This window comes from Hypanus sabinus, chromosome 2 (assembly GCF_030144855.1).
Source record: "Hypanus sabinus isolate sHypSab1 chromosome 2, sHypSab1.hap1, whole genome shotgun sequence".
NCBI lineage: Eukaryota > Metazoa > Chordata > Chondrichthyes > Myliobatiformes > Dasyatidae > Hypanus > Hypanus sabinus.
Genome location: NC_082707.1, coordinates 191,471,166 through 191,483,689, shown reverse-complemented (window position 1 = coordinate 191,483,689; position 12,524 = coordinate 191,471,166). Strand labels below are relative to the sequence as shown.

The following is a 12,524-nucleotide window of genomic DNA, read 5'->3' as shown; positions in this document are numbered from 1 at the left end:
CATACACCTGTGACGTAATACCCAGGACTTCTCAAGCGTACTTTAGAAGTTCTGCGTATTACGTTTATAATATACGTTTAATCTGCTTGCTGATTTACATTGCGTTTGAAATGCTTTATGCTGAATTTTATAAATATAAAATCGTACAAGTGAGAAAAATTGCTCAAATTTGGTCTCCACACATAAAATGCCAGAGATCTCATCGAAACCCAGCGAATATTGAAAGACGTAGATAGGGTAGACGTGGAAAGGATGTTTCCTATAGTGGGGGGATCTAGGAGTAGGGGGCGCCGCCTCAAAATAGAAGGACGTCCCTTTAGAACAGAAATGAGGAGGAATTTCTTTTACCGGGGGCGGTGTATCTATGGAATTCATTGCCGCGGATGGCTGTGGAGTCATGGGGTATATTTAAAGCGGAAGTTGATAGGTTCTTGATTAGTCGAGGTTATGCGGAGAAGACCGGGGAATGGGATTGGGATTGGGAGGGAGAGTAAATTAGCCATGATTGGATGGCGGCGCAGAATCGATAGGCCGAATGGCCAGATTCTGCTCCAATGTCTTATGGTCTTTTATGGAGTTTAGCAGATCAGGTAGAATCCAGTGCTTCGCGTGAGCTGCTCAAGATTTCCAGCATTGCGGAAGCACTTGTATTCTAAATTTGCTCTAAACTGGTTTATATTTATCACTTGTACGCAAGTACGGTGAACAACTTTTATTCTGCATGACATGCAGATTATTTTATTTCAATAATTATATTGAGGTAGTATAAGGGAAAACAATAACAGAATGCAGAATAAAACGTTACAGAGAAAGCGCAGTTACCTAACAATATATTGCTTTATAACGAAGGCTTTTTTTTTTGTTCCTGGGTGTTAGTTTTTACATAGTTATTCATTGAAGATTAATTATGTATTTTACTATCCAGGACTCTCTTAAAAGACCGTATTGTATCCACCTCCACCACCGTCGCCGGCAGCCGATTCCACGTACTCACCTGACATCCCTTCTGTACCTTAAAACTGTGCCCTTTCGTGTTAGCCATTTTAGCCCTGGGAAAAAAGCCTCTTGACTAACCACTCGATCAATGTCTCTCATCCTCCGCCGCTCCAAGGAGAAAAGGCCGAGTTCACTCAATCTATTCTCATAAACCATGCTGAGAAGTAGCAGATGGAGTTCAACCCAGATCTGTGCGAGGTGGTTCATTTTGGTTGGTCAAATATGATGACAGAATATAGCATTAATGGTAAGACTCTTGGCAGTGTGGAGAATCCGAGGGGTCTTGGGGTCCGAGCCCACAGGCCACTCAAAACTGCTGAGCAGGTTGACTCTGTGGTTAAGAAGGCATACGGTGCATTGGCCTTCATCAATCGTGGAATTGAATTTAGGAGCCGAGAGGTAATGTTGAGCTATATAGGACCCTGGTCAGACCCCACTTGGAGTACTGTGCTCAGTTCTCGTCAACTCACTACAGAAAGGATGTGGAAACTATAGAAAGGGTAGGAAAATAGAGGGCTATGGGTAACCCTAGGTAATTTCTAAAGTAAGTACATGTTTGGCACAGCATTGTGGGCCGAAGGGCCTGTATTGCGCTGTGATTTTTTATGTTTCTATGAGTGGAAAGTTGATTCACCCACTGGCAGCCCCCAGTTGCCATAGAAACGAGGCTCTTTTCCATCACGCCGGCCGGCGGGGAGTCGAGTGGAGTGACGTCAGCGCGACGTCACGCAAGCCGGGCGAACACGCACAGGCGCTGCGCGACGCGGCAGAGCCGGCATCGGAGCGGCGGCTCGTCCGGGGGTGAGTGGCCGTCCGGTTGTCCTGCCCGCTAAACTGCGCCGTCCCCCGGGTCGTTGGGTGCCCGTGGGGGGAGGTTTCCCTGTGGCTGGAGGTTGACGCCGGCTGTGCTGGGACTGGAACTTTCTGCCAGTCACTGATCGGAGCCACAAGTGTCACCTCTGCCCCAATGGCTGTGCCAAACTTTGCAATCGATCCGAGCTGATCAGGCTGCCTCTGCCCTGCTGAGGGGCTTAGTTTACCTCGGCGCTTTCCCTTTTAATCGCATCATTTATTTTAGAAGCTTTATCGTGCTGTGTTGTGCATTTTCTTTCCTGATTATATTTCACTCCGAAGATTGCAAATCGTCTGAATGTGTTCCTTCGCTCCTATTCCTGTCTGTTCTGACTATTTTATTGGTAGATGTAGGAAGCGTATCTACATTGACGAGGATGAGACTTTTTTTAAAAGAGAAAAACTGCATTTGCAAATAGAGAAAAAAAACGGTCTTGGGAAATGAAAAGTTTACTGTTACTCTTTCCTGCCTGACTTGCTTAGCATTTTCTTTTTAATTTCCTGAAGACGTTTTAAAATTGTCAACGAAAAAGAATCACTGAAAGCAAAGAGGAAACTCACATCAATTCAGTATCGTTCTTGTGTATGTTGTTTATCTTATTGCAGACCAGAGGGGTGTGAAATCGATTACAGGGCTGAGAAATTAGGATAAGTGGAAACATCCTCACTGGAATTGTGAAATGGGGAAGAGTGTGTGCGGAGTGTCTATGGGAAAGCATTCATTCAATTATTTAGTATATGGACAATGTTTGCTTGTTTTCCCTGCCTGGAGATGCATTGCAGTGGTAGTTTCTAGCATTGTTTGACATGATTTAAGGGTGGTGATTTGTACAGCTCCCTGGCTAGTTGTTGGGTAGATCTCAATCGGTTGATCATTTGGCTGCGGGAGGACATACCTGAGGTTGTTCAGCATACACACTGCTTCGGTGCTGTTTGAAATTCTTCACTACTTCAGATGAGATCAAGTGATAAACACGAAAAGGAATCCTGTTTTATCCCACTTCTACTCTCAGCAAGTCTGGACTAAAATCAGGTAATTTTAGTACAAGCTCAAACCAGATCTGGGAACTTTGTGAAATGTACCTGGGGCAACATGATAGCACAACATGCCAGGGACCTGAGTTCAATTCCCACCACTGTCTGTAAGAAGTTTGTGCGTTTCCTCCTGCAGTCCAAAGAGCTACTGCTTGTCAGTTTAATTGGTCGTTGTAAATTGTTCCCTGATTCGGCTAGGATTAAATTGGGAGTAAATAGGCTGTGTGGCTCAAAGGGCCAGAAGGGCCTATTCTGCACTGTATCTCAATAAATGTGGATCAGTACCATATTACATAATGTTTATACACTGAGATATGCCTCCATGCTCGCGTTACTTCTATTTATTGATAACATTATTTATTTTATTTTAAACATGTGGAATGAGGACTGAAACTCTTCCAACATGGAAAACGCAGTGGCTGATTGGCAGGAGGCAAAGAGTGAGAATAAAGGGAGCTTATCTGACTGGCTGCCAGTGACTAGTGATGTTCCACAGGGGTCTGTGTTGGGACCGATTCTTTTTACGTAATATGTCAATGACTTGGATGACAGAATTGATGGCTTTGTGGCAAAGTTTGCAGATGATATGAAGATAGGTGGAGGGGCAAGTAGTTTTGAGGAAGTAGAGAGGCTACAGAAGGGCTTAGAGCATGGGCAAAAGAGTGGCAGATGGAGTACAGTGTTGGGAAGTGTATGGTCATGCACCTGGGTAGAAGAAATATAAGGTTAGGCTATTTTCTAAATGGGGAAAAAAGTTCAAAAATCTGAGGTGTAGGATTCCCTAAACAACACAGGTTGAGTCTGTGGTGAGGAAGGCAAATGTGATGTTAGCATTCATTTCAAGAAGACTAGAACATAAAAGCAAGGATGTAATGCTGGGCCTTCATAAAGCACTGGTGAGGTCTCATTTGGAGTGTTGTGAGCAGTTTTGGGTCCCTTATCTAAGAAAGGATGTGCTGATGTTGGAGAGGATTCAAAGGAGGTTCACAGAAATGATTCCAAGATTGAAAGGATTGTCATATCAACAGCGTTTGATGGCTCTGGGCCTGTACTCGCTAGAATTCAGAAGAATGAGGGGAGACCTCTGAAGCCCATTGAATGTTGAAAGGCCTCGGTAGAGAGGATGTTTCCTGTGGTGGGAGAGTCTATGACCTGAGGACGCAACCCCAGAATAGAGGGGTGTCCTTTTTTAGAATGGAGATGAAGAGAAATTTCTTTAGCCAGAGAGTGGTGAACCTGTGGAATTCGTTGCCACAGGCATTTGTGGAGGCCAAGTTTTTGCGTACGTTTAGGTCAGAAGTTGATAGATCCTTGATTAGTCAGGGCATGAAGTGATACGGGGAGAAGGCAGGAGACTGGGACTGAGAGGAAAAATGGATCAGCAATAATAAAAAGGCAGAGCAGACTCGATTGGCCAAATAGACAATAGACAATAGGTGCAGAAGTAGACCATTTGGCCCTTCGAGCCTGCACTGCCATTTTGAGATCATGGCTGATCAATTCCTATCAATACCCGGTTCCTGCCTTGTCACTATATCCCTTGATTCCCCTATCCATAAGATACCTATCTAGCTCCTCCTTGAAAGCATCCAGAGAATTGGCCTCCACTACCTTCCGAGGCAGTGCATTCCAGACCCCCACAACTCCCTGGGAGAAGAAGTTTTTCCTTAACTCTGTCCTAAATGACCTACCCCTTATTCTCAAACCATGCCCTCTGGTACTGGACTCTCCCAGCATCTGGAACAGATTTCCTGCCTCTATCTTGTCCAATCCCTTAATAATCTTATATGTTTCAATCAGATCCCCTCTCAATCTCCTTAATTCCAGCGTGTACAAGCCCAGTCTCTCTAACCTCTCTGCGTAAGACAGTCCAGACATCCCAGGAATTAACCTCGTGAATCTACGCTGCACTTCCTCTACAGCCAGGATGTCCTTCCTTAACCCTGGAGACCAAAACTGTACACAATACTCCAGGTGTGGTCTCACCAGGGCTCTGTACAAATGCAAGAGGATTTCCTTGCTCATTCACCTTCAGTGGACTACAAGGACTCCGAGATCTCTTTGTATTTCTCCCTTACCCAACTCTACACCGTTCAGATAATAACCTGCCTTCCTGGTCTTACTCCCAAAATGGATAACCTCACACTTATTCACATTAAACGCCATCTGCCAAGTATCTGCCCACTCGCCCAGCCTATCCAAGTCACCCTGAATTCTCCTAACATCCTCATCACATGTCACACTGCCACCCAGCTTAGTATCATCAGCAAATTTGCTGATGTTATTTTTTATGCCTTCATCCAAATCGTTGACGTAAATGGTAAACGGCTGTGGTCCAAATACCGAGCCCTGTGGCACCCCACTAGTCACCACCTGCCATTCCAAGAAACACCCGTTCATCGCTACCCTTTGCTTTCTATCTGCCAACCAGTTTTCTATCCATGTCAATGCCTTCCCCCCGATGCCCTGAGCTTTGATTTTACCCACCAATCTTCTATGTGGGACCTCCCCCATCTAACTTCCTGGTTACATCCTCGAAAAACTCCAACAGATTAGTCAAGCATGATTTACCCTTGGTAAATCCATGCTGGCTCGGCCCAATCCTATCACTGCTATCTAAATATGCCACTATTTCATCCTTAATAATGGACTTTCCCACCACCAATGTCAGGCTGACAGGTCGATAGTTCTCTGTTTTCTCCCTCCCTCCTTTTTTAAAAAGTGGGATAACATTAGCCATTCTCCAATCCTCAGAAACTGATCCTGAATCTAAGGAACATTGGAAAATGATTACCAATGCATCCGCAATTTCCAGGGCCACCTCCTTTAGTACCCTAGGGTGCAGACTATCTGGACCTGGGGATTTGTCAGCCTTCAGTCCCATCAGTCTTCTCATTACCGTTTCCTTCCGAATGTCAATCTGTTTCATTTCCTCTGTTACCCTATGTCCTTGGCCCATCCATACATCTGGGAGATTGCTTGTGTCTTCCTTAGTGAAAACAGATCTAAAGTACTCATTAAATTCTTCTGCCATTTCTCTGTTTCCCATAATAATTTCACCCAATTCATTCTTCAAGGGCCCAACATTGTTCTTAACTATCTTCTTTCTCTTCACATACCTAAAAAAGCTTTTGCTATCTTCCTTTATATTCCTGGCTAGCTTGCGTTCGTCCCTCATTTTTTCTCCCCGTACTGTCTTTTTAGTTAAGTTCTGTTATTCCTTAAAAACTTCCCAATCATCTGTCCTCCCACTCACCTTAGCTCTATCATATCTCCTTTTTTTAATGCTATGCAATCTCTGACTTCCTTTGTCAACTACTGTGGCCCCTTTCCCCCCTTTGAATCCTTCCTTCTCTGGGGGATGAACTGATTTTGCACCTTGTGCATTATTCCCAAGAATACCTGCCATTGCTGTTCCACTGTATTTTCTGCTAGGCTATCTGTCCAGTCAACTTTGGCCAGCTCCTCCTTCATGGCTCCATAGTTTCCCCTGTTCATCTGCAACACTGACACCTCCGAGCTGCCCTTATCCTTCTCAAATTGCAGATAAAAGCTTATCATATTGTGATCACTACCTCCTAATGGCTCCTTTACTGCGAGATCACTTATCAAATCCTTTTCATTACATAACACTAAATCCAGAATAGTCTTGTCCCTGGTCGGCTCTCGTACAAGCTGTTCCAAGAATGCATCCCGTAGGCACTCTACAAACTCCCTACCCTGTGGTCCAGCACCAACCTGATTCTCCCAGTTCACCTGCATGTTGAAATCCCCCATAACTACTGCGACATTACCTTTGCCACATGCCAATGTTAACTCCCTATTCAACTTGCACCCAATATCCATGCTACTGTTTGGTGGCCTGTAGACAACACCCATTTGGGCCCTTTTACCCTTACTGTTCCACAGACTCTACTTCTCCTGACCCTATGTCCCCCCTTGCAAAGGACTGAATCTCATTCCTCACCAACAGGGCCACCCCACCCCCTCTGCCCACATTTCTGTCCCTACGATAGCACGTATACCCTTGTACATTTATTTCCCAGGTCTGATCTCCCTGCAGCCATGTCTCCGTTATCCCAACAACATCATAGTTACCCATTCGCACCTGGGCTTCAAGCTCATCCGCCTTATTTCTGACACCGTGCATTCAGATATAGAATTTTTAGCCCATTTCTCCTCTCTCTGTTTGAATCGCTGCTTATTGTGCTTAACCCAGCTCCCCGAACTCCCATCGGGCTATACGCTCCTAGAATTTTGTTGTCCTTCCTAAATTTACTTATTCTTTCAACACATTTAACTCCATGTTCTGTCAGACCATCCCTCTGTACATGTGTCCTCCTTATCACTTGTTCCGCCCCACCTTCCTCTACTACACACTTAATATTCCGGAACCGTGTAGTCCCCACCTGTCCTTTATTCTTCATCTCGCTATCCTCCCTCACATTCTGGATCTCCGCCCCCTGCAAATTTAGTTTAAACCCCCCCCCCCAAGAAGCACTAGCAAACTTCCCTGCAAGAATGTTAGTACCGTTCCAGTTCAGGTGTAAACCGTCCCTTCGGAACAGATCCCACCTTCCCTGGAACAAAGCCCAATTATCTACAAACCTAAAGCCCTCCATCCTGCACCATCTTCTCAGCCACGTATTAATCTTTATAATCCTTCTGTTCCTTGCCTCACTCGCACGTGGCACAGGTAGCAATCCTGAGATTGTTACCCTGGAGGTCCTGCTCTTCAGCTTCGCACCTAACTCCCTGAACTCCCTACGCAGGACCCCCTCACTCATCCTACCCATGTCATTGGTCCCTACATGAACCACAATATCTGGATCCTTGCCCTCCCTCTCAAGAATAACCTGCACCCGATCTGAGATGTCTCGGACCCCGGCACCAGGGAAGCAACATACCATCCGAGACTCCCTATCTCCCACAAAATCTCCTATTCCCCCCCCCCCCCCGACTATAGAATCCCCTATCAATACCGCTCTCTTCTCTTCCCTCCTCCCCTTCTTAGTCAAGGATCCAACCTCAGTGCCACAGACAGGACCACTGCAGCTTGTTCCTGTTAGGTCATCCCCACCAACAGTATCCAAAACAGTATACTTATTTTTGATGGGAATGGCCACATGGGTGCTCTTCTCTTTCTGTCTGCTCCCCTGCCTCTCTTGACTGTCACCCATTTGCCTACCTCCTGTTTTCTCGGTGTGACCGCCTCCCGATAACACTTGCCTATCTCTGCCTCTGCCTCCCGAATGATCCGTAGTTCATCCAGCTCCTGCTCCAATTCCCTAACTCGGTCTGATAGGAGCTGCAGCTGGATGCACCTTTTGCAGGTGTGGTCATCAGGGACAACTGTGTCGACCCTGACCTCCCACACCACTGCTCTAACTGTCTCCCCCATTACCTGATCCTAGGTTAGTTAGAATAATTGAAAAACAGGCTTCTTGTCGAAGTCCTCTTGCACCGAAGCCCGCTGAGCCAAAGCCCAGCACTCTGCTCCTGCACACTCCGCTGCCCGCTCCTGAAAGTGGGTCGCTTTGTAAAGCCCGCGCTCGTCGCTGATGTCACCCGCGCTTGCACAGCTTTACCTTCCTCCTCAGGTATTCTCCAGGTAGGTCCGAGGGTCTCGGCCTACCTACAATGGCTGATCCTCTGATCTCCAGTCGTATGTTGATCACGAGCACTCCTTACTCCCACTCCGTTGCCAGCACCGATGCACATGACCCAGTTCTGCTCCTATATCTTATGGTCTAGCATCATTTTACCTTTCTCCATGTCTGTGAGTAACCTTGAGTGACTGACATTCACTAGATGATTTTCACTCATCTAACAGCATTACAGAATACTATAGCAAAATATTGAAAGTATCTTATTCTGTAACCTTGTTCCATGTTGTAGTCGTAGAACTATGCAGCAAAGAAATGGGCCACTTGGCCCAATTCTTTCAGACACCTTAAGGAGGGAGTAAAAATAGTTTTTTTCTTTTTTAAAGTGCAAATTTTTCATTCAACTTTTCTGACATCTTTCTATATATATAATAAGAAAGTTCAAATTTATTATCAAAGTATGTAAACCATATACAACCTTGAGATTCATCTTCTTGCAGGCAGCCACAAAACAAAGAAACACAAAAGAAACTATGGAAAAAGAGTAGCAAACATCCGATGTGCAAAAGAGGACGAATCGTGCAAGTAAGCAATACATAGGACATGGAAGCCAGTGGTATCATGAAGGATCCCAGCCACCCTACTCATGGGTTGTTTGTTCTACTCCCATCAGGGGAGAGGCTACACCCTGTACATGCCAGGTCCGCCAGACTCAAAAACATTTACTTCCCCCAAGCCATCTGGAGGATGGCTCCACCCGTTAACCTACCCACCACCACTACTTTATCATTTCCTGTCAGAGTCACCTTATGTACAGATACTCCTATATCTAGCGTCTCTTTATGTACATGAGATTAGCTTATGCATAGACTGATTTTATGTATTTATATTTATTGTATTTTTATTGTGTTCTTGATTCTTATTGTGTTTATTTTTTCGCAGCAACAGATCAGGAGTAACAATCATTTAATTTTCTTCCTCCATTACACTTACGTACTGACAAAAGACAATAGACAATCTTCAATCATTTGGAAGCAAAGAATTTATACTATTAACTTGAAACTTGAGTACAGCTAAGCAGTATTCAAAACCCTGCTGGATTATTGAATACATTTACAATACTGATTAAGCATTGTGTTAAAAATGTATATTTTTGAAGACTTGTCTAGGGAGCTGCCAATTATTGGTTTGGCTGACCTTCTGCCTATTATTATGCAAACTTTGAGTAAGGAGGAGGTAGGATGTTTGTGAGAAGGTTTGCCAACGTATATTTTGCTAAACTTGTACTTCCAGATGTATAAAGTCAGATCAGTTTTCCAGATTTAATCTCCATCTCCAATGCTACTGTTTACTCGTCCACAGAAAGATGGAATCCTCAAGAAAGCATTTGGTTCTGGCATCCCTTGTGTCCTTGGTTTACATTTCATCATCAGAAGTAGACATTTATCACCCTCAATATGGAATTGGAAATCAGGACATATTACCCTCAAGATCAAGCTCTGGAAACGTATCTAACGTGTTTTATGGAATCGTATTTGATGCTGGAAGCACAGGGACACGCATTCATATCTACACATTTGTACAGAAAGGTCCTGGTGAGTGTAGTTTATGTATTTAGTAAAGCCATTAGCTTATTTTGATTTGGTCACCTTGAATTTTTATTTCATACAGTTGAAGATTGCTGCATTTGAAGATTTTAAGGAGAAATATTAGCTGTATTTGTCACATGTACATCAAAACCTACAGTGAAATGCATAATTTGCATCAAATCAAATTGCTAAGGGCAGCCTGGAAGTGTTGCCACGCTGCCAGTGCCAACATAGCATGTCCACAGTTCAATAACTCTAATTTGTACATCTTTGGAATGTGAGATGAAACCAGCAAATGTCACACAGTCCTGGGGAAAACGAACTAACTCCTCATAGACAAACCTGATCGGTGATTGTCAGCGCTGTAAAGTTAATTCCTATCATATCTGTCATTTCCCAACAAACAACAAATCAACGGCTTTGTTCCCAAATGAGAAAATCTGCAGATGCTGGAAATCCAAGCAACGCACACAAAATGCTGGAGGAGCTCAGCAGGCCAGGCAGCAGCTATGGAAAAGAGTAAATGGTCAAACATTTCGGCCAGGACCCTGGGGGGAAAGAAAAAGCCTGAAACCTGAAAGGGGGAGAGATGAAGTGAAGAGCTGGAAAGTTGATGGATGAAGGAGATATTGGGCTGGAGAAGTGGGAGTCTGATAGAAGAGGACAGAAGGCCATGGAAGAAGGAAAAGGGTGAAGGAGCACCAGAGGGAAGCAATGGGTAGGCAATGAGATAAGGTGAGAGAGGGAAAAGGGGATGGTGAAGGGTGAAGGGGTTAGGTAGTCAGAGTATGTTTCCCAAGGTCCGGGTGTCTAAAACTAGAGGGCACATATGTAAGGTGATAAGGAAGAGGCCTAAGAGGGATCTGAGAGGTTTCACATTAAGAGGTCACTGGTAAAGGGAATGAGCTTCCAGAGGAGGTGATAGAAGTCAGATTAGTAACAGCATTCAAGAGGCAACTTGACAAGTATTTGAATGACCAGGCCATAGATGGAAATGGATCTAATGCAGAGAAATTAGATTAGTTCAGATGAGCAAATTAGTCCGCATGGGTGCGGTTGGCCAAAGTGCCTGTTTCTGTGCTGTAATGTTTCTATGACTGCTATCAAATTGTATTTTGTAGGGTAATGACTAAACCTACAAAAAAGTTGTGAAATTAGTTTCATCTGTGTAGGTTTCCCTGTTTCAGGATTAATTTGTCACATGTGAAACTGTCTGAGTGCTGTAATTTACATAAAAAGCATTTCATCTTGTTGGATATCCAAATCAGGACTTTTTTTTACAACATTCACTGTATTGTAAAAATGATAATACATGCATTTTTCTTTTTTAGCAGAACCCCCTCAATTGTCCAGTGAAATATTTGAATCAGTAAAGCCTGGTCTGTCAGCTTATGCAGATGACCCTGAGCAGGTGTGTGCTACATTCTTCTTGGGAAATTCAATTAGTTAGTTGTTTTGGAAGTTATAGCTATGCATGTATGTGTGTATTTACAGGTTACAGGCAGTCAGCAGGTTTTAGCAGGACTTAGTTCCTGAGAAATGTTCTAAACCCAAAATGTTTGGAGGTCAAAAATGGACAAAATCACTTGTGTGGGTGACAATAACAGAAGAAGCCATGGCGGAAGAGCAAACAGGCATGGGAAGAACCTCACTGACTCAGTGAGTGACTGCTCGGTGCTCCCAGGTCTGCTTGGTTTGACCCAGCTCAGTGAGGTGGTGAGGGGGAGAAAACATACAGAGAGTCCCTTTTCCCCCACAGAAGATGTCTGCAGCCCCTAGCAGTCAGTAAATCCATCCCCATCCATCCCACCTGTCTCCCAAATGGTTGTTCAATGTACAAGTATTGATAAGATTGGAAGGGTGCAGAGAAAATTACAAGGATGCTACTGGGACTTGAGGACCTGAATTATAGGAAAAGGTTGAATAGGTGAGGACTTTATTCCCTGGAGTACTGAAGAAAGAGGGGAGATGTGATAGAAGTTTACAAAAATTATGAGGGGTATAGATAGGGTAAATGCAAGCAGGCTTTTTTCACAGAGGCTGGATGAGACTGGAACTAGAGGTCATGGGTTAAGGGTGAAAGGTGAAAAGTTTAAGTGGAACATGAGGGGGAGAAACTTCATTCAGAGGGTGGTGAGAGTGTGGAACGAGCTGCCAGCAGAATCAGAATGTTGTTTAATATCACTGACACATGTTGTGAAGTTTGCTGTCTTTGTGGCACACTGCAATACATAATAATAGAGGAAAAAATGTGAATAGTGTTCATGGATTTTAGTGATGGATGCATGTTCAGTTTCAACACTTAAGAGAAACTGGGATAAGTACAAGGACAGGAGGGATATGGAGGGCTGTGGTCAATGGGACTAGGAAGAATAATAGTTTGATGGGCTGAAAGGCCTATTTCAGTGCTGTACTGTTTTACAGCTCTAAGCTGGATGTTCATGAA

The 12,524-nt window shown here is 44.2% G+C and overlaps 1 protein-coding gene across 4 annotated transcripts in view; it reads left to right on the top strand.

The window, feature by feature from the left end:
• The first annotated feature begins 1,594 nt into the window (after window positions 1-1,594).
• entpd5a (ectonucleoside triphosphate diphosphohydrolase 5a) overlaps window positions 1,595-12,524 on the top strand; it is a 48,905-nt gene continuing 37,975 nt past the window's right edge. For 2 of the 4 annotated variants that reach the window (XM_059961914.1, XM_059961902.1), the window contains exons 1-3: window positions 1,595-1,797; window positions 9,852-10,084; window positions 11,413-11,489. In XM_059961914.1, the coding sequence (XP_059817897.1) occupies window positions 1,610-1,797; window positions 9,852-10,084; window positions 11,413-11,489 (498 nt within the window). In that variant the 5' untranslated portion in view covers window positions 1,595-1,609. Of the gene's footprint in view, window positions 1,798-9,851; window positions 10,085-11,409; window positions 11,490-12,524 lie in introns of all 4 variants that reach the window. The other 2 variants (XM_059961906.1, XM_059961895.1) reach the window with 1 other exon arrangement.